The sequence below is a fragment of the Moschus berezovskii genome, chromosome 14, assembly GCF_049115385.1.
Source record: "Moschus berezovskii isolate FMDL1 chromosome 14, NW_MosBer_1.0, whole genome shotgun sequence".
NCBI classification, from domain to species: domain Eukaryota; kingdom Metazoa; phylum Chordata; class Mammalia; order Artiodactyla; family Moschidae; genus Moschus; species Moschus berezovskii.
Window position 1 is genome coordinate 12,642,533 of NC_142473.1, and position 26,777 is coordinate 12,669,309.

Consider the following 26,777-nt stretch of genomic DNA (forward strand, 5'->3'; position numbering starts at 1 on the left):
AATATAAAGAATATCAAATGGTGAAGCATCATATGATTAGTCTGGTCAGCTTGCCCAAGTGTCTTGGTCTAATCTTTCCCTGCAGAGTCTCATTTTTCCATCTACAAACTGATAATAGGCTACACAATCTTTAAGGTTCTTTCAGCACACATTTCCTGTAGGTACCATCTGAAATGAAAATGTGTCCTTAGCTTCAACAATACTGAAGCAACCAATAGCTCATTAGTGCAATTTTCTTGAATCCATATGTACCATTTCTCTATGATATCTAAACATTTATTGATTCCTAGACTCAGTAACTAACTCCTATCCTCAGATCCTTTGTCAATCTAACGATTAAGTAATTTGAGTTTGATTTGATAGACAAATACCACACAACTCCAATTTATTTTTTAATTTCTGCAGTCCTTAGTGACTGGCAGTTTCAAATAAACAGTATTAATAAGTCATTAATCTGTAACTAAAGAGCAGGTTCTTTGACGAATGTCCTCCGGTTGCAGACTGTGGGGAGTCTCAGAGGAATATCTGTCATTCTCACAGTTACAATGCGATGGAAGAGGAGCCATTTGAGATGGTTAAAGACTGAGGAAAAGGGAACACAAACTACTGCAAAAATGACTTTGTGAATTGATCACTGGTGCTTTCTTATTTGCAATAAAAGAATAAAAAGGGAAAAAATTACTTAATGTCCTGGTTTCCTAATAGGCATTTGATGGAGTGTAACAAAAGATGATTTGTAAATGCTATCTGAAAGAGAGATGAGCGGGAACCAAAAGGGGCAGGAAATTGAATGTATTCTTCCCTCCCACCTCACCACCAGGGTTCAGATGAGTCTGGAAAGGTCATTCACATAATTATTACAGTAACTGGTTCAAGGCCTTTTGAGCACAGCTGATCCGCTTGTGTGTTAATCGCTGTGAAAGTAAGATAAGGAACATGTAAAGAAAAAAAATCTGCCTGTAGTGCTATTAGCTTGCAGGATTGTCATAGTAGATAAACCAATGTTACTTTAAAGCATATGGCTTCTTTATTGCAGAATAACCCCAAGGTTGCCCTTGTGTAAGGGGTCACTGAAGCATCAGTGACCAAATTTTAGTTTTTCGTTGTTGGTGGCTGTGTGACATTATCTAGTGATCTTTCTGGGATCTGCAAAAGGTCATATGGTGAAATGAAACCTGACAAAATACTGTAGCTAATATAATGTGGTCTGAATTTTCAGGGCCAAAATACATGAAAGGCAACTGCAGATTTCTGTCTGACCAAACCAAGGCAATAATATACCTCCTGTTACAGATGACTGATCACATTCTCATATTTGGATTCCATTCAGTAAACATATTCAACACTTGCTGCATAGAAGAATACTCTAGGGAATCAAAACTTTAGCACAGTAGGCAGATACACACAGCTGACTCAATGGGGCAAGCTAAACAGTGAGAGATGGTTGTTCATATGGCTCCAAAGGATATATATTAAATCTCAAGTAAAACAGGTAGAAATTAATGGAGAAGTGGCATTTGGCTTAAACCTTGAAGACTGAACAGGGATTGTGAGAGCAGGATATTTTAGACTGAGGGGTCCGAGTTGCAGGATCACTGAAGAGGTGTATATGTGGGGATGAGGTCCAGGAAAGGGCTGTTGATGGCTGATTAAAAGATGAGTTTGAAAATGTAAAGTGGGACTTGTGCTGGTTGTTAAATTACCACCTGTAGCTTCTTCCTCACTCTGCTTTGTGATGCAAAGGCCAGGACTCTAGAAAGCACATTTCTGCATTGCAAAGAGAAGGCTCTAGAAAGCGGCTGCAAGGCTAGAGGAGGGAGAAAGGATGTGCTCTCTATTGCTCCCTCTCTGCTTGAGATTCCTGTGAACGCACCTCAGTGAGGCATTCTTCCCTGAGCATCAACGGAATCTAGTTTGAGCTTTTCCAGCACTTGTAGTTCCAGGTACATAATACTCCCACCTCAGAAAACTTAGCTCCATCCCCTGGCTGGTGGAGGCTCCTCAGAGGTCTGGGTCCCAGAACGGTGCCACCAAACTTTTTAAATTTTTTCTAACTGCAACTCTTCCGCAACCAGAGAGATGGTAGCTATTTCTTGTACTTAACAACTCTCCATACTTTCAAGTTCTCATTTTGCTCTACATGACCTTGTTAACAGCTTATACAGATCAGACTAACACACTGAGCACAATCACTTGAAAATAGCACCAGCTTTCTTTTTTCCCTTTTCTAGTGCATTTTTTTTTAAAGTTCTTATTTTATATTATAGTTCAGTTGATTCACGATGTGTTAGTTTCGGGTGTACAGCAAAGTGATTCAGTAATGCAAATACATGCATGTGTGTTCAGTTGCTTCAGTCACATCCAACTATTTGTGACCCTGTTACAGACTGTAGTCAACCGGGCTCCTCTGTCCATGGGATTCTCCAGGCTAGGATACTAGAGTCGCTGATGTCTGCTGCATTGGCAGGCTGGTTCTTTACTTCTAGCACCACCAGGGAAGCCCTAATACATATACATGTATCTATTCTTTTTCAGATTCTTTTCCCATATAGGTTATCACAGAATATTGAGTAGAGTTCCCTCTGCTATATGGTAGATACTCACTATTTATTTTATATATAGTAGTGTGTATATCGGAGAAGGCAATGGCAAGCCACTCCAGTACTCTTGCCTAGAAAATCCCATGAATGGAGGAGCCTGGTAGACTGCAGTCTGTGGGGTCGCTAAGGGTCGGACAGGACTGAGCGACTTCACTTTCACTTTTCACTTTCACACATTGGAGAAGGAAATGGCAACCCACTCCAGTGTTCTTGCCTGGAGAATCCCAGGGACGGGGGAGCCTGGTGGGCTGCCATCTATGGGGTCGTACAGAGTCGGACACGACTGAAACGACTTAGCAGCAGCAGCAGAAGTGTGTATATGTTGGGGCTTCTTAGCAGTAGGGGCTTTACTAGCTCTAAAGAACCCACCTGTCAATGCAGGTAGACATAAGAGATTTGGGTTTGATCCCTGGGTCAGGAAGATCCCCTGGAGGAGGGCATGGCAACCCACTCCACTATTCTCGCTTGGCGAAGCCCATGGACAGAGGAGCCTGGCGAGCTACAGTCCATAGGGTCTCAAAGGGTCGGACATGAGCTGAACGATTTAGAACGCATGCATGCAGTGTGCATATGTTACTCCGAAGCTCTTAATTTATCCCTCTCCTCCTCCAGCCTTTCCTGTCTGGTAACCATAAATTTGTTTTCTAAGTCTGTGAGTTTGTTTCTGTTTGGTAAATAAATTTATTTGTATCACTTTTTTAGATTCCACATGTAAGTGTCATCATATGGTATTTTTCTTTCTCTGTCTGATTAATAGTATGATAATCTCTAGGCACACCACATTTACAGATAACGTTGAAATGAAATATTTATTAGGGTCCTAAGAGTGCCCTTACTTGCATTGTCCTTTAACCTCTTATCTCTGACTTCCTTTCAAGAGTACTGTGTCCAGTGTTTAAAAGCCAACCTGGGAAATATCAAAGGCACTGCTTCTTTCCAAACTAAAGTCCCAAAGCTTAATGCTGAGTAGGAAAAGGCAACACCCTTCATTTCTATTTTCTGCATATGCAACCAACCACTTTAAAACGTTGTATAATAATGTAGGTGCCAAAACGCAGCCAATTAAGTCTGCCTGACTCTAACCTTCTACTCTTGTAATTCAGTCAGAGTGGGCGGATAGTGGCAGGCAAGAGACAAGGTTTAAAATGTTCATTTCCAACTCTGTCTGGTACCATTTCTCTCCTTTCAGAAAGCACTGCACCTAAATTATTAGAAGGCAAACATATCTTATTTTGTTATTGCAGCAGTGTGGGGAAAAGTCTTCGAAGCTTCTACTGCCTCACTGATAGCCCATTTTCCTTTTAATAACTTTTTTAAGCACTTCTCAGTTCAGTTCAGTTCAGTCGCTCAGTCGTGTCCGACTCTCCGCGACCCCATGAATCACAGCACACCAGGCCTCCCTGTCCATCACCAACTCCCGGAGTACACTCAAACTCATGTCCACAGAGTCGGTGATGCCATCCAGCCATCTCATTCTCCTACATTATACTTATTCTAATTCCACTGGTTTGATCCCATACTGTTGGAATTTCTCCCTCTCCCCACTTTGGTGAAACTGGAGAACAGCTTGTGGTGATCTCTTGATAATAATCTTCCATATGTCTAAAACAGCCTTTTCTTTCCAAAGTGATTAATCCACCTTCTCATTTTTACACTTTGCTGTATTTCCCAAGCCTTACACACCTTTGTTTCCCAGTGGATCCTCTTTAAGCATTTCCCATTTCCTGCCCCCCTTGGGAAATCATACCTTTGCTGAACTGAACAATACTAAACATAGCATGTGACAGTCACTTCATGCATTCTCTCTGTACTCAATGTTGTATAATTCTATTTGCAGAGAGATTTCCAAAGGGGTATAAATAGCACTCTCCTGTTGTATTCTTTTGCAGTAGCTTATAGAAAAACCATACAATTTTTTTCAAATTCAGATTTAAGTAGAGATTTCTTTAGAAGCAAACTTGCAGCTTACAACTTTACTATTGACTTTTAAAAATTTAGTAAGGGGTGTCTTTATTTTTATAAAATATGTTTCTTTTCCATAAAGTGGGTATTTTTAATTGAAGTATAGTTGATTTACAACTTTTGTCAATTTCTGCTGTACAGAAAAGTGATTCAGTGATACACACACACACATATATAGGTACACATTAACAATATCCTTTTTCATTATGGCATGATCATAGGACACTGGATGTAGCTCCCTGTGCTATATAGTAGTATCCATTCTGTACCAGATAGCTTGCATCTGACACCTCCGAACTCCCACTCCGTCCTCTCTCCTCTCCCTCCCCCTGGGCCACCACCAGTCTGTCCTCACTGTCTGTGAGTCTGTTTCTCTTTCATAAATAAGCTCATTTGTGTCATGCTTTAGATTACACATTATAAGTGAGATCATATGGCATTTCTTTTTATTTTTTAGAATTTTATTGGAGTATAGTTTAACATACTATTGGAGTATAGTATATATATATAATATACATATATATGTGTATAGGAGTATAGTATAACACAGCTTTACAATGTTGTATTAGTTTCAGGTGTACAACAAAGAGAATCAGTTATACATATACATATATCCACTCTTTTTTAGATTCATTTCCCATATAGGTCACCACAGAGTATTGAGTAGAGTTCCCGTTGCTATGTAGTAGGTCTTTATTAGTTATCTATTCTATATATAGTAGTGAGTATATTGCAATCCCAATTAACTTTTTATTTAACTTCAAATTAGGCAGGTTGGTGAATTTACATGAGACTAAGACACAGTAAAGTTTGGTAACCTAAAATAATTTGCCTTTCTGCTATTTTCCTTCAAGAACACAGAAAACGTTATTAGTTTATATATCTTAAAATTATTTTTAATAATTATTAAATTATTTTAATTTAAATTAAATTAAATCTTTTTAAATTTAATTATTTTTATTGAAGGATAATTGCTTTACAGAATGTTGTTGTTTTCTGTCAATCCTCAACATGAATCAGTCACAGGTATACATATATCCCCTCCCTTTTGAAGCTCCCTCCCATCCCCCTCCCCATCCCACCCTCTAGGTTGATACAGATCCCCGTTTTGAGTTTCCTGAGACATGCAGCAAATTCCTGTTGGCTATCTATTTTACATATGGTAATGCAAGTTTCCATGTGCAACTATGGCTGCATTAATTTACACACTCTAAGTTGCAAGAACTGAATGTGTTTAGGTACAAATTATATAGAGAGGTTAATGTACTTTTCAAAAAAAAGTAAGAACATAGAATTTTTCTTTGTGAGCAGTGGTGGAAGTGTATTTTGACATGTGTAGAAAATAAAGTCTATTATTTATTATCTGTTAATAAAAAGTAGACTGGATTAAGTAGGCACACAGCTTTCACAGTTCATCTATTGCTTCAAAAATTATTTCCTGCATGTTGTCTGCCAGGCACTGTGGTAGGCATTGGAAATGTACAAGTGAAGAATGCAGTCAGGATCCCTCCCCTCATGAGGCTTAAAGTTTAGTAATGGGTACTTGCTGGTTATTCTGCTTGCCTCCCTTTCTGGTCACCCTCATCTTCCCTCAGAATCTCTGCCTTCCTTTTTGTGTTGCCAACTGCATTCTCTGGGCTTGCAGGTTGGCGTCTAGTTGTCTTTCAGTCATGAACTCAGAAGGAGAAGATCAGAATGCACAAAGAAAAAGTCAGGATATGAATTTCCTGCTCCTTTCCTCAGCTGTGTTCATCTAATGCATCTCTGCACAGTTATAGATGCTATAGAGTGGCCCCCAAACAACACCGTATCTTCAGGTCTCTGGGCCTCTGGTGACACAATCTTCCACCCTTGCTCATTTTGGCTTCAGGGTGAGAATAACTTCTTGCTATTACTAGTCTGAAGATACTTCAGTTTCTTTCTTAGCTCTCTTGGATCTTCAATTTATGCCTAAATTCTTTTGAATTATCTGAGTCTTTCCAGTTGGATTCCTGACTGATACAGGGAATTTTTTTTTTTTTTAGTAGTGAAACACATATATGAATAATTTAAAACTGTGTTAAGGTTGATGAAGAAAAATACAAGATTTAGATACAGAGTAATGGGTGTGAGTTATATACTTCAAGTACTGTAGATGAACACTTAGAGCATGATGTTTAACTTGAGGTCAGAGAATAAGTGGGGGCCTGGAGGAAACAAGTGCAAAGTCCATGAGATAAAATAGAGCTTAGTATGCTCCGTGCCAGAATTTGGTTATAATAGTCTATGGAGAACATTTGGTTAAACAATTCTATGTGGACAGACTGAGGGGGCAAATCAGCTTGAGTGGCAAGGTGCTGATCGATATCTAGTGGCAGGTACTAAAGATTTTGGACAGACAAAGGTATACCAGGGAATCTTGTACTTATTAAAGTGGGATGCAGCTCAGGTGAGCTGTAGGAATAAAGCAGATGCTCAGGTATGAATTTGAAATTGCTGTGATCATGTTGAGATGCAATGATGATCTATTCCACAAGATTGTGTGCTGTACAGAAATTAACATATGTAAAGATGCTATTTCTTTGATCTTATTTACTTTCAACAGAGTGGTAAATTAGTCTTTAGGTAGGTATAAATCTCTTCATAGCATGTTCTTTTTCTTTTTCCCATAATTATGACACTTCACATAAAGAATAGGCAACAGAGATCTTCTTGACAGTCTGTGTGCTTTGTTCAACTTTCTACATATTTATTTATTTTCATGGGGAAAGAGGGAGCAACAAGGAAGGAGTGGGGAAGCTGAAGAAAATATAGTATTAAAAGAACTTAATTTGGCAGTTAGATCCAGCTTAGAATGAAAGGGACTTTAAGGATCAATTTACTAAGCATATTTCAAGACTTCCAAAACCAAACATATCAAATTTATTAAATAAGCCTGCCTGGGGAAATATCCCATATTGCTTTTTCTCTATAAATCTAGCTCTCTAATTTGTTTTACAGTATGACCTCCTTTCGTTTGTGGCTTTAGTGCAAATTCTGACATTTAAAAATTATTTAACTGTAGGATATACTAAACCTTTGACATCAAGCCAATATGATTATCTTTGAATTTATCAGAATTGAGCAGTTCACTTGGGGCATTTTCAAGCATACCTGACACTACAACTTTGGAAAATGATGAAAAACATGACTTTTAAGGTAGTATTTAATTATTAATATATATGGGTTTGGAAATCTTCCTCCGATATCTGCCAAGTAACTCCTGGGTGAATTTTAGGTTATTGTAATATACTTCCTCTTACAGGCATCTTTTGTTGGACTGCTCAACACTTTTGATGGACCAAACAACAATATATTTTATTTTTAATTGTCTGTGATCTGACTCCTACTTAGATTTAAACAGAATTGCACATGTTATTTCAAATAGTTTTAACACTAGAAAACATGGTGATTACTATTGTTATGTCTAAAACACCTTTTATTAGCAGAATTTTTCATGTTTACTAAGATTTTCACACCCACAGACTAAGCCTACTACAAATATATTTATAGAGCATGTTTTATTTCCAAGAAGTATGTTATATTTATGCTGTGGGAGTTCGCTCACCATGACTGAAGTTGAATGATTAGTAACTCTGGTAGAGATGCATTTATGCAAATTATAATTATATAGTCTAGAAAAGACTCTGAGGTCTTATCACTCTAAAAAAAACAAAACAGCAACACTCTATTTAAAATAAATCATAATACTCTAATCAAATATAATCAAAATCTCACTCCTGTTTTTATGCCCAATATTCTTATTGCAAACATCACTGACAAGTGATTATACATCGTGAGATTTAAAATCTCAGAAATAGAATCATTAAGCATAGCAGGCATTAGAGTGTGGTATAGATCATCTTCCTGATTCGGGGAATTATTGCATGTTGTACACATTGACAGCTGGTGCTATTGTTATCATTATTCCAGAAGAGATTAAAGTAATCTGTTGGACCAGTGTGACTATTATCTTTATGATTTTTACACTCTTGTCTTATTATATCTTGTCAGAATCTATATCTTTTACATAGGAAGAGGATAGGACCTCATCCCTTTTTTATTTACATCATTGCTGCATAAAATTTAAGAATAATACTGAAATTTTAAGATAAGTAAGCAAAGACATGTGAAACTCTTCTTTCATTACATTTCCTTTATGTTAAAATAGCAAAATTATATACATTATTGCTCAGAGAAATGGCCAAAGAGATAATTATAATTGGTTACTTTGTCAATTCCCATTTGCCTTTTTTTAAAAAAGTGAATAGCCACCAAGGAGCTTCAAGGTTTAATTTAAGGAAAATAAAACCTAGCAAAGTAAGTGATGTAAAAATAAGACATGTCACATTTTAATAAACATTGTCTCTAATTATAGAAGTATGTGTACTTACTTGCCAAGTGCAAAGCACTCCATCTTAACAGTTGTTCCCTTAGCAGCTGTAACTGCTAAAGGGAAATGGACCTCAATTTTCGGCTCATATTCTCCCATCACACCTGGGAAATAAAGAATAGTCTTTAAACATTAAATGAATGTCACAATTTCTTCCCAGTTCTGGAAATGTTACATTGAAAACCACTGTGTTGTCCATATCTGTCTGAAGACAGCTAAATTTTTGATGCATTGAAACAAGAAGTGCATACAGATTATGTATTAAATTAAATAATTAAATTATGATGAAATTCTAATCTATCTTTAAGGACTGGATTGCATGTATATTCAATACCCTTTAAAATAATAATTATTAAAAGTGCCAATCAACACTGGTAGTTTAGCTACCGATTATATTTCAGAAGAAATAAGTAATGATAAACAAATCCCATGGTTAATAATGGTGTTGATTTTTTTTTTTAATAAGTAAAGGCCCCAGAACTTTGTCATTGTCAGACAAATGAATGCTTGTTAAGTCAAGATACATTTGAATATTTATTAAATATCTATAATATGCATACATTCTGTTAGGCATTGTGGGAGATACAAAGATGAATTATCCATGGGTTGCGCTCTTTGGAAGGAAAGTTATGACCAACCTTGATAGTATATTAAAAAGCAGAGACATTACTTTGCCAACAAAGGTCCGTCTAGTCCAGGTTATGGTTTTTCCTGTGGTCATGTATGGATGTGAGAGTTAAACTGTGAAGAAAGCTGAGCACCGAAGAATTGATGCTTTTGAACTGTGGTGCTGGAGAAGACTCTTGAGAGTCCCTTGGACTGCAAGGAGATCCAACCAGTCCATTCTAAAGGAGATCAATCCTGGGTGTTCATTGGAAGGACTGATGCTAAAGCTGAAACTGCAATACTTTGGCCACCTCATGTGGAGAGTTGACTCACTGGAAAAGACTCTGATGCTGGGAAAGTTTGGGGGCGGGAGGAGAAGGGGACGACCAAGAATGAGATGGCTGGATGGCATCACTGACTCTGTGGACATGAGTTTGAGTGAACTCCGGGAGTTGGTGATGGACAGGGAGGCCTGGCGTGCTGTGATTCATGGGGTCGCGGAGAGTCGGACATGACTGAGCGACTGAACTGAACTGTGCTCTCAAGCATTCAAGTGTATTCTTAAAAAGCAAGTGTATTAAAAAAAGAAACTATTTACTCAAGGGTACGAGAAGGGGCTTCTGTGGTGGTGCAGTGTAAAGAATCTGCCTGCCAATGCAGGAGATGCAGGTTCAATTGCTGGGTCGGGAAGATCTCCAGGATAGGGAAATTACACCCATTCCAGTATTCTCGCCTGGAAAATTCCACGGACAGAGGAGCCTGGCGAGCTACAATGAGGTCCTCTGTCCATGAGGTCGCAAAGAGTCGGACTTTCTAAGGTCACAAGCATCGGAGAGAAGAGTCACACGTCAGAATCACTGTAATGTGAGATAGAAGGTGGTGTTAAAGCGTTAGGCACTCAGTCGGTGTCTCTTTCTCGTGACCCGGTAGACTGTAGCCCGCCAGGCGCCTCCGTCCATGGAGTTCTCCAGGCAAGAATCCTGGAGTGGAGAGCCGTTCCCTTCTCCAGGGGATCTTCCCAACCCAGGGATCGAACCTGGGTCTCCTGCATTGCAGGCAGATTCTTTACATCTGAGGCACCAGGGAAGCCCAGAAGGTGATAAGTGCCCTGAATGAGGTATCCTGAAAGTATTATGTGCATTTGAGGTAATTATGTGAATAGTTAGCATTTGTATAAGTGAGAGAAAGATAGGAGAAAGTAAACAGAACTGGAGGAACAATGACAAAGAGATCAGAAACCACCAGGAATAGGAATATCACTTTCTCTGGCCTCTTGTTTTGTGAAGTGAACTCATACTAGGCAAATTTGGAAATGTAAATGGAGTCAAAAAACTAGAGGACCTTGATTATCAGAGTAAGGCATTCAAGCTTTAATCTCTAAGTAATTTGGAATCACTGGAGTTTCAAATAGGAGACTGGCAATTTGCAGATATATATATATGTATATATATATATACTGGAATTGGAGCAGAGAACAGTAGATCAATTATATTGCTGCAATAATACAAGTTAGAAGTAATGAAAACCTGGACTTGAGTTATATAGTAAAAATGGAGAAAAGGCATTAGAATGAGAGAAAAAAAAAAAAAAAGACTTGAACTTGACACACAATAGGGGTGCTGGTGAAAAGGTTATGGGCCTCCTCAATAATAACACTAAGATTTCCAGCTTGGGAAGGAGGTTGAGTGATGGAAGTAAAAGAAAAAAGAGCACAGCTATGGTGGGAAAGCTGACTTTCATTTCAAGAGTATCATCTTTGATGCCTATATGACATTCAGAATGCAGTGAGAGGACGCAGCTGGCGGTAATATGGGCAGGTGATATGTACTTAATGTCATCACTCACAGGTGGCGGGTAAAGCCATGAGCTTGGAGAGGGTTTTCACGTATCAGAGAATAGTATATTTTAAGAGTCACTTTGCTGTACAATAGAAAGCAGTGCAATATTGCAAATCAACTATCAGTTCAGTCAGTCAGTTCAGTCGCTCAGTCGTGTCCGACTCTTTACGACCCTATGAATCACAGCACACCAGGCCTCCCTGTCCATCATCAACTCCCAGAGTTCACTCAAACTCAAGTATACATCAATTTAAAAAAATACACTAGTGATGACTCAAGTGATAGTCCTCTCTGTCACTCTTGGAGCTAACTTCCTCCCCAAAATAATTTTTAGCAATCCCACAGAGGACACAATTGTGATTGAGCACAGATGCTTCTCTAAGGAGTGTTTGTGTGTGTATTTCGGCATGTCTCTCTTCAAAGGCATATGTGTACATAGAGATCTGTGTATGTGTATAGCTCTATGTGTAATTCCTTGGTGTGTGTGGGATGAGCAAGAGAGGAGAGAAAGAAACTCAGACAGAGGAAGAAATAATACCGTAAGATATGAAGGCAAGATGCACTGGACATGCAAAGGGAGAAATGGCTACCTTTGGCAAAAGAAACTTTATATTTTATATAAACTTTATATTCATTTTTATTATTATTATTTAAATTTTTAAATTTGAGATGGTCTTTGAAGGAAGAATGTGGACAACTTTAGATAGAAAGTGCTTAAGTTCACTGTGAAGAAGATTATCTCAGTTTTTTTTTTTTTTGGTAGTTTTTTGCAAAGTGATCATTGAGAAAATATCACTGATTTTTCATCAAGTTTGTGGACACTGGCTCTGTTTAAAACTAAACTATGGCATCTCTGACGTGTCAGTGGCCTCTTTAAGGCTCTTTTTCTAATCTTTAAGCTGAGGGAAGAGAACTACCATTAATGTAATGTGCTACTCTGTCAGGCTAATTCCCCCAATTCCTTCCAAGTTTAACGTTCCCTGAGTGCCAGAAGCCTGGCATACAGCTAGGGAACTAAGTGGTCAGTTCCACAGCATCACTCAGAACAGATTTTTAAACACTTCTCCATCTCTTTCTCAATAATGTTTTTCTCTTAAAACTTCTTTTTCCTTAGATCATTCTGCTCTGCCCATATATTTTTCAACTTCCTTTCTTTTACATTTTTATATTTTTCTTTTTTCCTATATATTTCCTGATGGCAGTATTTGGCCTGCTGGTGATAACTGGCTGAGTGTATCCAATAATGAGGAGTTTATCTTCAATGTCCTAATACTTGGAAGTCCCCATATAAAGACTCCCAGGCATCCTATTCAGTGGTTACCTTTGATTGCTTGCCTGAAGCAGTCCCTGAAGTCAGCTTGTGATCTTCCCATCCCCTTTTAACACTGATTCTGTAGTATTCTTGTTCCTGTCAGTCTGATGATTTAACAATACATGATTTACCATGATGCCTATTAAACTTAATGCCCTACTTGCATAGGTCACTGTGAGTGTTGGAAGTTGCTGAGTTCTGTAGAATGTTGTAGAAAGGCAGTGAAAGTCAGACTGAATTTACAAAATATTTCTATATAATTATTTGTAGCACATTGTTTAAAGACATCTCAGAAGAACCTGAATCTCCAAATTTCAGTAATTTGTTTTATTTTTTTTCCTATCCTAACAAACTTCCCTTTATAATCCATTTTTATAATAATACTTTTGCATTTTTTCATTAGGCTCAGAGGTTAAAGCGTCTGCCTCCAATGCGGGAGACCTGGGTCCGATCCCTGGGTCGGGAAGATCCCCTGGAGAAGGAAACGGTAACCCACTCCAGTATTCTTGCCTGGAGAATCCCATGGACGGAGAAGCCTGGTAGGCTACAGTCCACGGGGTCGCAAAGAGTCGGACACGACTGAGCGATGGAACGGAAAATTCACATTAAGTTATATAATTTACCTTCTTTCTTTTAAAGATGAGAAGGTTGAGTCCAAAGGGTCAAGTAATTGGCTCAAAGTCCTATTGAAAGCTGTTGGTGGAAATGGGACAAAATAGGAGTTTTTCCCACTTAAGTTTACAGCTGTTTTCTTGACATCACTCTGTTGAGGAATGTTAATCACAGAGTATGAGAGTCCAGGCATATCACAAGTACTAATCAATCATTAACTGTCTACCATGGATATTTGGATGATTTCAACTGCAACTTTTAATATCTCATCATATGTAGCTTAGCTTGTAATTTCTTAATTTTTTTCAGTATGCTTTGATGACAAGAGGAAAGAGAAACAGCCTTATATGACACATAAAGATCAAAATATTAGTCTTGTCTCTTCAGTCAAGGTAGCTCTTTTATTTTTTGATAACTCCTGGTATTGAGCTAAATATACTCAAGAGACTCCATGTTCTGTCTTCATCTCGTTCCCCACACTTGTCTCTTCTGGCTTAGTTGGCTGACCCACTTTGGAATTATATGCCCTGGAAGATGACCTCAAATTACTCTAATTCCTAATAAACAGAAGACTTCCAGCTGACAGCACAATACTCTCCTTCTATGTCTTCATGGTTGTTGATTTTATTATTTATTCCAATTACTTACAAAGAGCTAGGGTGCTTTTTCTAAGTGGAATGCAATTTAGAGCAGTGTTTCTCCAAGTGCATTGGCAGAACAAAGATACAATGACTTCACAATAATTTAGAAAATTTACTAAAATTTTAGACTACAGATGAAGAAGGAAATGGCAACCCACTCCAGTATTCTTGCCTGGAAAATTCCATGGACAGAGGATCCTGGAAGGCTATAGTCCATGGGGTCATAAGGAGTCAGACATGCATGCATGCAGGCTACAGTAGAGTTCAATTTGAAGCCCAGTGATATATAAACTTTGTAAATGGGACTACAGACTGCATATTTTAATTGTTTCTCTTGATGGTTTTATATACATTAAAAAAATTCAAATTTGGGCCTACCTTGATACTGACTTGTATCATGTTACTTGGCATTTTGAGATTAGAGTGTAGCAGACAAATGACTGAAAGAATGGCATACAGAGAGTCTATAATCATATTGCCTTCAATGATGGCTTGCCACAACAGTAATGAACATTACATTTAATGTGTATATACTGGAACTAACACCAGAGCTGTTTTGTTTTGTTTTTTTTCTGATAGTCTAGACATCAGTTCTTATTGGTCAGTGTCCAGGAGATTACAGTTGCTAAATATATCAAATGAGGTTTCCATATGACATCAAGAGTAATGTCATGTCTAGTCATGTCTAGGGGACAGAACTCACGTCCAGTAAACCTTAAAAATTTGACTTAGTTAATGACTTAAAAAGGTTTGTCTGATAACCTCATGTTCAAGTAATGGGTATTCACATTTATGTCTTGAACATCTTTGCCAATCATACTAAACAACTGTTCCTTGTCTTCCAAGGATAGCTACTATTTTTTAGTGCTTTTTTTGGGGAAGTGATTCTTCTATCTTCTCTAGTCATGAGAGTTAAATGGGAGCCACTATCTTCCTATAGGATCTGCTGTAGTTATTAACTTGTCATGGGAATCTGACCCAAGCTTGACCAATTGGATTACCTCGCTGCCTTGGGCACAATCTTTGATTCATTTATGGGCAGCTGAGGTTTTTGAACTCTGGACTAGGAGCCCATCTTACTTTCTCCTTCATGGCAAAAAAGAGCCTGCATGTCTGAGAACCACTGAAACAACCATAACTAGAAGGAGGCAATCTGCCATTGAAGAGAATTAAGCCAATGACAATTTAGATAGAATTAAGCCAATGCAAATGGAGGAGAGATGAAAACAGAGTACTGGTAGCATGTCAGTTCTACTTGAAATTTAGCTACTTGATCTTCTCCCAGTTAAATAAAATGAATTCCCTGTTTTGTTTAAGTTATTTCAAATAGGGTTTCTCAGTTGCAGCCAAAAATAGCTCTGACTGATAACTCATTGAGCTCAGCATAACCAGTGGTGATTCTATGTCAAATTCTATTTCATAACTTACCTGGTGGCTCAGTGAAAAAGAATTTGTCTGCAATGCAGGAAATCTGGCTTTGATCCCACGTTCAGGAAGTTACCCTGGAGAAGAAAATGGCTACCCACTCCAGTATTCTTTCCTGGAGAACTCCATGGACAGAAGAGCCTGGAGGGGCTACAGTCCATGGGGTCAAAGAGTCAGATATGACTGAGCAACTAACACTTTCACTTTCATCATGCTCTAGATTAGGCAAAGTAGAAAATGGAATGGTGGTGGTGTATATCAATATACACAACCCACAATATTTCCTATTTTAAAACATTGTACATTTTAATAATGAATGAAATCCTAATAAATACCCTGTATCTGTATTCTATATCTATATATCTACATAGTTGTTACTGTTCAGTTGAGAAGTCGTGTTGGACTCCTTTGTGACCCCATGGACTATAGCCCTCCAGGGTCCTCTTCCCATGGGGTTTCCCAGGCAAGAATACTGGAATAGGTTGCCATTTCCTTCTCCAGGGATCTTCCCAATTCAGGGATCAAACCCATGTCTCCTGAATTGGAAGGTGAACTCTACCACTGAGCCACCTTGGAAGCCCCCATATATCTACATCAAAGTGAAGTGAAGTCATTCAGTCGTGTCTTTGCAACCCCATGGACACCAGGCTCCTCCGTCCATGGGATTTTCTAGGCAAGAGTACTGGAGTGGGTTGCCATTCCTTCTCCAGGAAATCTTCCTGACCCAGGGATCGAACCCAGGTCTCCCACATCGTCGACAGACGTTTTACCATCTGAGCCACCAGGGAAGTCCACATATCTACATATCTCCTAGTAAAAGAGGATAAATTAAATTGGAAATGTATAAGATAAAGTACTATGGAAATTGAGAGGAAGGAGAGACCATTGACTAAGAAAGTTGAGAAAAATGGGAGAACTGCTTTAAATGGATTGTGACAGTGGGATTGCTGAAGATGCAATGGAGATTCTCAAGTGGAATACCCTTTTAAGAAAGACATGGAAGTGAGATTCTGTTTGGAAATTTGTTGTTGTTATTTAGTCACTAAGTTGCATCTGATTCTTTGTGACCTCATTGACTGTAGATCACCAGGCTCCTCTGTCCACGGTATTTTCCAGACAAGGATATTGGAGTGTGTTTCCATTTCCTTCTACAGTTTGGAATTTTATCAGAAATTTAACTTTGTTGCATTGAGTATGAAGGACCAGTGAAAGAGAAATTTCAAACATAAGTATGAGCTAGATGATAAACAATATGTAGGAATGTTGTATTTTATCATTTGTCTATTAGGATGACTCAGCAGTGGCTTGATAAATTTGCTTGAGCACTTGTTTGGAAAAATAGTGACAACAATTGATAGGCATCTGATTTATTTAGAGATAACACCAGGAGTTATTATAATTCATACTCATTGTAAGCAGTAATTACATACTGGCTAATTAAACACAGTAAGTGCAATGGAGATGTACCTAGGATAAGTATCAAAATGAAGACTTTATGAACTAAACTATAGTTTCCACATTTTATAGTCTGCACATGTAAATGCATTGAAGTGACTTCATGAAATGTCTTAGGGATTCTTCTTTATTTCATGAGATATATACCTGGTGAGACAAGGGAGAAAGGAAATGACAAAATAGGTCACATTATGCATATATGTGCATGCTCAGTCACTCAGTCGTGTCACTCTTTGCAACCCTATCAACTGTAGCCCACAGGACTCTGCTGTCCATGGGTTTCTCCAGGCAAGAATAGTGCAGTGGATCACAATTTCTTCTTCCAGGGGCTCTTCCTGACCCAGGGATCAAACCCACGTCTCCTGCATTGGCAGGCAGATTCTTTACCACTGAGCCACCTGGGAATCCTCACATTATGCCTATAAATATGGCAGAATTTTGCTTATGATTTTCATTATTTACTTCAGTCGCTCAGTCGTGTCCAACTGTTTGCAGCCCCATGAACCACAGCACACCAGGCCTCCTTGTCCATCACTAACTGATGGAGTCTACCCAAACCCATGTCCATTGAGTCAGTGATGCCATCCAACCATCTCATCCTCTGTTGTCCCCTTCTCCTTCTGCCCTCAATCATTCCCAGAAACAGGGTCTTTTCAAATGCGTCAGCTCTTTGCATCAAGTGGCCAAAGTATTGGAGTTTCAGCTTCAACATCAGTCCTTCCAATGAACACGCAGGACTGATCTCCTTTAGAATGGACTGGTTGGATCTCCTTGCAGTCCAAGGGACTCTCAAAAGTCTTCTCCAACACCACAGTTCAAAAGCATCAATTCTTCGGCCTCAGCTTTCTTTATAGTCCAATTCTCACATCCATACATGACCACTGGAAAAACCATAGCCTTGACTAGATGGACATTTGTTGGGAAAGTAATAATTCTGCTTTTTAATATGCTGTCTATGTTGGTCATAACTTTCCTTCTAAGGAGTAAGCGTCTTTTAATGTCATGGCTGCAGTTACCATCCGCAGTGATTTTGGAGCCCCAAAAAATAAAGTCAGCCACTGTTTCCACTGTTTCCCCATCTATTTGCCATGAAGTGATGGGACTAGATTTCATGGTCTTAGTTATCTGAATGTTGAGCTTGAAGCCAACATTTTCATTCTCCTCTTTCACTTTCATCAAAAGGCTCTTTAGCTCTTCTTCACTTCCACCTTAAGGGTGGTGTCATCTGCATATCTGAGGTTATTGGTATTTCTCCCGGCAATCTTGATTCTAGCTTGTGCTTCCTCCAGCCCAGCGTTTCTCATGATGTACTCTGCCTATAAGTTAAATAAGCAGGGTGACAACACACAATCTTGACGTACTCCTTTTCCTATTTGGAACCAGTCTGTTGTTTCATGTTCAGTTCTAACTGTTGCTTCCTGACCAGGTTTTTAAAGAGGCAGGTCAGGTGGTCTGCATAGATATGGTACAATACTGTACTCATCCTTTCAGGACATATTAAATATCAACCTGTGATTTGTAGATAAGTGATGCAAATTCCAACTCCATCCCTGGCTCTATTGAAACACTGTGACAATGGATAGAACCTCTGTGGATCCATTTTGTCACATATAATTAGAATCCTACCTGGTATTGTGGGTTTAGATATCTAGTAGTGGTATTTTAGGGAATATATGTTACACATTAACAGATCATTTTTTTTACTTACTGTATTTTGTAATAAACTCAAAGTTAAAATCTGTGGAAACTTTAATGACTTAAAAAAGTGCCCAGAGCCTTCTTTTCAATTCTCTGATGAGCCTCTAAGTAGACAACATATTGTTTTCTCATTTCAGAAAAAAGTATATGTTATCCTGAATCATAGTTTCTCCAGTTGAGTCATTGTTATGTAAATGAAGAGATAGAAGGATCTCTTGACAAAAGCAATAAGTCACTTGCATTAACTTCAAATACCTGCACCATTATAATATTGTTTATCTGGGGTGATTGAGAAGAATCAGCTTTTTATTATGGAAGATGTTTTCATCACAAATAAATATACTTTGAAAATCAGAGAACAGTATCAGAGGAAAAAATAAGGAGTAGATTCTTTTTCCCCTCTCCATCCCCAGGAATAAATCGATCAGTAGGTTGCCTCACACTGTAATTTTCTCCCTCTGATTAATGAATTTTAAGATACATTTTCTTCCATTGTTCATGCCACAGTCATTTAGGGAAATAAACCCCTTTCTCACCATCATCATCTGTGGCGTCATTCCCTGTGAATCCATAACTTGGAAAAAGAACTCATAAAAATAAAGTCTAAAGAAATAACTATATGCATGCTCAATTGCTTCAGAGACATGTGTGTGTGTGTATATACATATATTTTCATAAATATATTTTTCAAAACAGATACATAAACTCACTACCATTAAAATAACAGGCTAAAAAGAACAATCTTGATAAATTTGATAATTAAATTTGGAAACAAGTATATTTTTAAAAAAGCTTGAAACAGAAGTATATTTAGAAGTTTTCCTTTAAAAACGTACTTTGGTTATTTTTATAAATTTCTATTGATAAATAAAATTACAGAAACTTTCCCATAAATATATCTACATAAGCAAAATATATATAGGTTTGTAATAAGTTAATTATTTAGAATCCTTATTGTTGAATCTTCGTCGTGTTTTCTTTGACTTTTTGAATGTGTGTGTGTGTGTGTGTGTGCTTACTTATGTGTGTCTCTTTTGAATAAGAAAGAGAAAAAATTTTGAACTTGCTAGAAATTTTGGTACTTTGACTTTTATAAGATTCCACCAAGCATAACAACAGATCAACAATTCAATAAGCTAAGGCTCTTATTTCTATAGCCAAGGACCTTTCTTTGAAAGTCAGTCCTTCTTTGAATGGATCCAGTAATAATAGGTTAAAAGCACTAATGACTCAAAAGGAAATTAACTAAACATAAAAAATAATGGTTCAAAATGACATATTAATAATCTAATAATTAAGTGCTTTGAAAGTCTCTAAATAAATATATGGGAATATTCCACCTTAATCAGAGTTGATTCTTTTCAAATGTGATTGAAATTAGAAACTATATTTCTATACAATTTGTTTGAATGCTTCTTTCTATCAGAATCTTCTTGCTATTAGAAATGGTAAGTAAAATGCCTCAGAAGTATGGTGAATTTTCCTTATTGTATTAAGCACATTGGTTATAAACTGCTGTATATACAATCCTTTCTACAAGAAAATAAATGCATGCAATGTGATAAAAATAAGACAAAGTCAAACCTCAGTTATGAGGAAGCAGTTTCTAAACACACATCATCTAGAAGATAGGGAAGATATATTCAAATTGCAGGATAAAACCAAGCCAACTGTAGGGTAGAAACGTGGTGTATAATAGCTGAGCCACATTTAAGGAGGAGAAATAAATGTAACAACCATACACTCCTTTAATTAAGATGATTAGAACTATTTGGGTTCAGCTAGGTTCCAGTCCCAAAAGTCAAGCCATACTAAAGACCCTGATCTTGGATTTCTCTAATATCTCCTTCCTCTTATCATTGCATGTATTTCCGGAAAACAAAATCTCTCACATACATTCACTTGAGTGTATTCCTCTTCATTACAACCTCCTAGAAAACTCAAACACGTTCCCTTTTATTTCTGAATTTTTAACATTCTTCAAAAAGATTATTCCGTTCAGCAAAGTTTCTTACCCATAGTTGTCTATCTTTCATAAAGTAATCACCACGAAGCTAAGGGGCTTAAAATATCCTGGAGGAATTAGTTCTGCCAGCTCAGTTGTTCAGCTGCATAGTTCTGGGAGAAAATGTGACAAATGGGTTGTTTTAAACTATTGTTAAAACTTTATTTTTACACTTTAATCTGCACAGATTGTTTTCTCACTTCAGTCTTGTTATTGAGAGTGCCAGCACTCCTGCTGTTAGCACGCTTATATGAGATGCTAAACATATCAGGCCTTGATTTGCTCTGTAAACAATTCACTACATATTTTACCTCATATACTCTTACTGATTTCAGAGGCTTTATGGATGACACCACCCTTATGGCAGAAAGTGAAGAGGAACTGAAAAGCCTCTTGATGAAAGTGAAAGAGGAGAGTGAAAAGGTTGGCTTGAAGCTCAGCATTCAGAAAACAAAGATCATGGCATCCGGTCCCATCATTTCATGGGAAATAGATGGAAAAACAGTGGAAACAGTGTCAGACTTTATTTTTTTGGGTTCCAAAATCAATGCAGATGCTGACTGCAGCCAGGAAATTAAAAGATGCTTACTCCTTGGAAGGAAAGTTATGACCAACCTTGATAATATATTAAAAAGCAGAGACATTACTTTGCTAACCAAGGTCCGTCTAGTCAAGGCTATGGTTTTTCCTGTGGTCATGTGTGGATGTGAGAGTCGGACTGTGAAGAAAGCTGATCGCCGAAGAATTGATGCTTTTGAACTGTGGTGTTGGAGAAGACTCTTGAGAGTCCCTTGGACTGCAAGGAGATCCAACCAGTCCATTCTAAAGGAGATCAATCCTGGGTGTTCATGGACTGATGCTGAAGCTGAAACTCCAATACTTTGGCCACCTCATGTGACGAGTTGATTCACTGGAAAAGAGTCTGATGCTGGGAAAGGTTGGGGGCGGGAGGAGAAGGGAACGACAGAGAATGAGATGGCTGGATGGCATCACCGACTCTGTGGACATGAGTTTGAGTGATCTCCGGGAGTTGGTGATGGACAGGGAGGCCTGGCATGCTGTGATTCATGGGGTCGCAGAGAGTCAGACACGACTGAGCAACTGAACTGAACTGAACTGAACTGATGGATGATATGGTTCAAAAGATACATATTTCGAGAGGAGGAATGTCAATTATCACAGCCTCATCACAAGGTTTTCTGTGTATTAAAGACTTGAGATATAAAGAGAGAGAATAAACATTGGCTGAACACCTGCTTTAAGCATGGTGCTATGTTAAGTGTATGCAACTAAACTGTCATTTAAATCTTTCAAGCACAACAAGGTAGATATGATTATTCCACTTTAAATGAGAGAAAACTGAGTATTGAAGAGGTTCAGTATCTTGCTCAATATCTCTGAGCTATTAAATCACAGGAATAGTTCGTGCTGTTTGCAAAGCAGAATTCATTTAGTCAATGCCAATTCTGTAGATAACTTGGTTCTCCTTGAAATATTACTTTCTCTTGAAAGTCTTTCCTAACCCTCTATCCCCTGCCACTCTCCATCCAACCAGGCTAATCTCTGTCACTTCATCTTTCATATATGTGCAGATACACACATATACATATTACATATATATGTTTGTATAATACTCTTTACTATCTCTATGTATATACATAAACATATATAGAGGGAATATATGTTTATATTATTGTATTCACATTTTTGTTGAAACTTATCACAATTATAATCAGTCATTCTATTTGACTGAATTTATATTCTTCTGCTCAAAATCTGTTTTCTCTTCTAATTTATAAGCTCAACCAATAGTGGGACCACCTTGCTTTGTTCCTTTTGTATCCTTGAACAGGGACTAGTACAAAGTCTGGCCTCAAGAATATTTGATAACTGAATTAATGAATCTACTTGTCATCAACTATGAGAAAGATGTGGGATAGGTGACATAGGAGCTAAGAATATTTTATTTTTATGTATTTCAATGCTTATGTTCTTCTTACAATGTAAGGATAATTGAAAGTAATTTTCTAATTTGAAATTATAAAATATTTTGTTTTCAATTATGATAGTATGTGAGATTAAAAATATTTTGTGAATGAATAAAATTATCTCTACTTCTCTGTTAACTTGGTTTTATAACATCTTTCCTATCCATCCCTTTTCTTCCATTCTGATTGTCATTAATTTGGATTCCCTTTCATTTAGCTCATTAACTTTGACAATTTCGAAGATCTTTGGTGACATGAATGGTGGTCATTAAGCCTCATAAGATTAGCTATAAGAGAAAATTGAAGAGAAATGTGAGATAGAAGAAGCCTTACTGCAAAGGAGAGCAGAGAAAATAATATGAGAGCTGAAGGAATGTTGAATCAAGGAAAGGTTACTATTTAAGATAGTAAATATTCTAACATGTTTACAGATGAGAATAATTAAGTATGAAGGAAACAAGTGATGCTTACAGGAGAGAGGAAATAATTGCAGAAGGAAGCTCCCTGAATTAGGTAAGAGGGCATGGGATCCAGTACACAAAACTGTCAATAATAGTTCATTAGTCACAATTAAGAGGTAAGATAGCATAAATGGATATGGATACAGCTAAGATGTTTATTTATTGCTGAAAAATAAATGAGATCATGAATTTAAAGCAAAACCTGAGCTCTAAGTTAGGTTTTTGTTTCTTTCTTTTTTTCCCTATGCACAGTCAGCAGCACAGATACAATGATGAAGTGAATGAGATAAAATCTGAGGTTGATTTAAAAGTCTGCCAAGTGAGTAGACTATCATAGAGAGCCTGGGGAGAAACAGAGTTAAGAGTGTATAGGGAAGCCCAAGATGGCAGAGGAATAGGACAGGGAGACCACATTCTCCCCCACAAATTCATCAAAAGTTCATTTGAATGCTGAGCAACTTCCACAAAAAAACTTTTGAATGCTGGCAGAGGACACCAGGCATCCAGAAAGACAGCCCATTCTCTTTGAAAGGAGGTAGGACAAAATATAAAAGACAAAAAGAGAAACAAAAGAGTTAGGGACAGAGACCCATCCTGGGGAGGGAGTCGTGAAAGAGGAGAAGTTTCCGAACAGTCGGAAACCCTCTCACAGGCGGGTCTGTGGGGAGTTTTGGAATCTCAGAGGGCAACATAACTGGGAGAGAAAAAAAAATGCATCTGACCACAACTGTCAGTGGAGAAGTAGCCCAGGGGCTCGCATCCACCAACAGCAAGCAGGGGCTGGACAGGGAGGCATGGGCTACATAATTGGTGCTTAGGATAAGGACCAGGCCTGAATGCCCTGAGGATAATCTGAGGGAGCTAACCCTCAGATTGAGATAGCAACCCAAACTGTGGGATTGCCACAGAGAAAAAAAAAAAAAGAGAACATTCCCACTAAAGGTTCTAACACGCAGCCTGGCCCGATCACAGAAAAAAGAATTGAACAAACACCAAAGGAGATCTAGCTGACTGCATACAGGCCCCTTCCTCTCACCGGAGGCAGAGAGGCCGGTGGGCGACAGAGCCAGAAGGCAAGGGGCTGCTCCAATCTCGGCCCCAGAGACGGCATCCTCCACCAAACTGTGAGCAGGCTCCCAGTTGCTAACCATGTCTTCCTGGAATCCTGGACGATTGACATCTGCCAGGAGGGTCGCAGCCTGAGATCAGCTCCCCAGAGGAGACACATGGCACACCTGAGAGGATACTCTTGCAGTGCATCCGGGACACTGAACTGCCTGGACCGGGAGGTGATTAAGACACAGGGCCCACCCAGGACTGTGCACTCGCCAAGCACCTGGTCGCCTGAGCTCCTTGGACCCGGGAAGGGCACAAAACGCACGCCCAGCCGAGTCTGTGTCCTTGCGGAGCACCTGAGAACCTGAGCAACTTAGACTTGGGACCTGCATGAAACGCAGGGCCCACTTGGGACAGTGCCCTGCAGAGCACCCTGGGCCTGAGCAGTGTAGATCTGGGAAGCACAGGCCGCCTTGGGCTGTGGCACACCCCGTGTGGTTCATACACTGCGAGCACTCCCCACACAGGCCAGTGATATTTGTTTGCAATGTCCCTCCGTCCCCACAACACAATTGAACAAGTGAGCCTAAATAAGTGACCACCTTCATCCCCTTGTGTCAGGGCAGAAATTAGACACGGAAGAGACTTGCAAACAGAGGAAGCCAAAATAAACAAAGAAGACAGAACCGCTCTGGAAGTGACAGGTGCAACAGATTAAAACTTTGTAGTTAACATTGGCTAAGCACTGGCGGGGCCTATAGACCTTGAGAACAAGTACAAGCTGGAACGAGGAACTATCTGAAACTGAACTGGCCCCACACTGCCCACAACAGTGCCAGAGAAATTCCTAGATATATTTTTACTATTATTACTTTTTAATTTTTAAAAATTTAAGTCCTTAATTACTCCTTTAATTTTCATTTTTATAACCTACTAATACCTTGCAAAAAAGACCATATTCTTAAAGCAAATTTCATATATAGTTTTTATAATTTTTATGATTGATTTTGTTTTGTATTTTTGAGAATCTAATCTCTACTCTAGATTTTTAATCTTTGCCTTTTTGCTATTTGTTATAAATTTTGTACCTTTAAGAACCTAAACTTCAATATCCATTTTTACTTAGGGGTGTGATTACTGGCTTGACTGCCCTCTCCCCTTTTGACTCTCCCTTTTCCCTGGTGGCTCAGAGGTTAAAGCGTCTGCCTCCAATCTGGGAGACCTGGGTTCGATCCCTGGGTTGGGAAGATCCCTGGAGAAGGAAATGGCAACCCACTCCAGTACTCTTGCCTGGAGAATCCCACCGACGGAGGAGCCTGGTAGGCTACAGTTCACAGGGTCGCTAAGAGTCGGACACGACTGAGCGACTTCACTTCACTTCACTTTATCCCTCAGGTCACCTCTATATTCTTACCCCTTCTCTTGTCTGCTTAAATCTGTTAATCTCTCTGGGTGTTCCAGACTGTGGAGAGCACTTAGGGAATTGATTACTGTCTCAATTGCTCTCTTCCCTTGTGACTCCCTGTCTTCTCCTCCTGGTCAACTCTATCTCCCTCCTCCCTCTTCTCTTCTCCATGTAACTCTGTGAACCTCTCTGTGTGCCCCTTCCTGTGAAGAATTGTTTCACCATTAATTTAGATGTTTTATCATCTGTGCTGTATAGATGGAGAAGTCTTGAGGCTACTGTAAGAATAAGACTGAAAGCTAGAGGCAGGAGGCTTAACTCCAAAACTTGAAAACATCAAAGAACTCCTAATTCCAGAGAACATTAATAGACAAGAGCTCACCCAAAAGCCTCCATACCTCCATACACTGAAATCAAGCTCCACCCAAGAGCCAAAAAGTTCCAGAGAAAGACATACCACACTAATTCTCCAGCAAAGCAGGAGCACAGCACTGAACATTAAAAGACAGGCTGCCCAAAGCCATACCAAACCTATAGACACCGCAAAACTCACTACTGGACACCTCAATGCACTTTAGAGAGAAGAGATCCAGTTCCACCCACCAGAACACAGATGTAAGCTCCCCTAATAAGGAAAACTTGACAAGCCACTAGCCCAATGCCACCCACAGGGAGCAGGCTCCACAGTAAAGAGGAACCACAAACTTCGAGCCTACGAAAGTGCACCCCAAACACAGCAATGTAAACAAAATGAAAAGGCAGAGAAATATTCAGCAGGTAAAGGAACATGATAAATGCCCACAAAACCAAACAAAAAAGGGGAAAGGGAGACTACTGAAAAAGAATTCATAATATTGATAGTAAAGATGATCCAAAATCATGAAAAAAAAGTGGATTTACAGATAAATAGACTAGAGACAAGGATTGAGAAGATGCAAAAAATGTTTAACAAGGAGCTAGAAGAAATAAAGAAGAGTCAATCAATATTGAATAATGCAATAACTGACATCAAAAGCACTCTGGAGGGAACCAAAAGTAGAATACCTGAGGCAGAAGTTATCGAAAAATCAAAAAATAACCTAATTTTACACCTAAAGCAACTCGAAGAGAGGATAAGTGAGGTGAAATATAGAATGGTGGAAATAAATGAAACAGAGAGGAAAATAGAAAAAGGAATTAAAAGAAATAAGGACAACTTCAGAGACCTCTGGGACAATGTTAAATGCCTCAACATTCGAATCATTGGAGTCCCTGAAGAAAAAGACAAAAAGAAAGGGTGTGAGAAAATACTTGGGGAGATAA

At 38.6% G+C, this 26,777-nt stretch overlaps 1 protein-coding gene across 1 annotated transcript in view; it reads right to left on the bottom strand.

Annotated features, from left to right (window-relative positions):
* CNTN5 (contactin 5) overlaps positions 1 to 26,777 on the bottom strand; it is a 647,843-nt gene that overhangs the window by 374,932 nt on the left and 246,134 nt on the right. Inside the window, exon 7 of the mRNA XM_088843612.1 lies at positions 8,975 to 9,077. Coding sequence (XP_088699738.1) covers positions 8,975 to 9,077 — 103 coding nt within the window. The remainder of the gene's footprint in view (positions 1 to 8,974; positions 9,078 to 26,777) is intronic.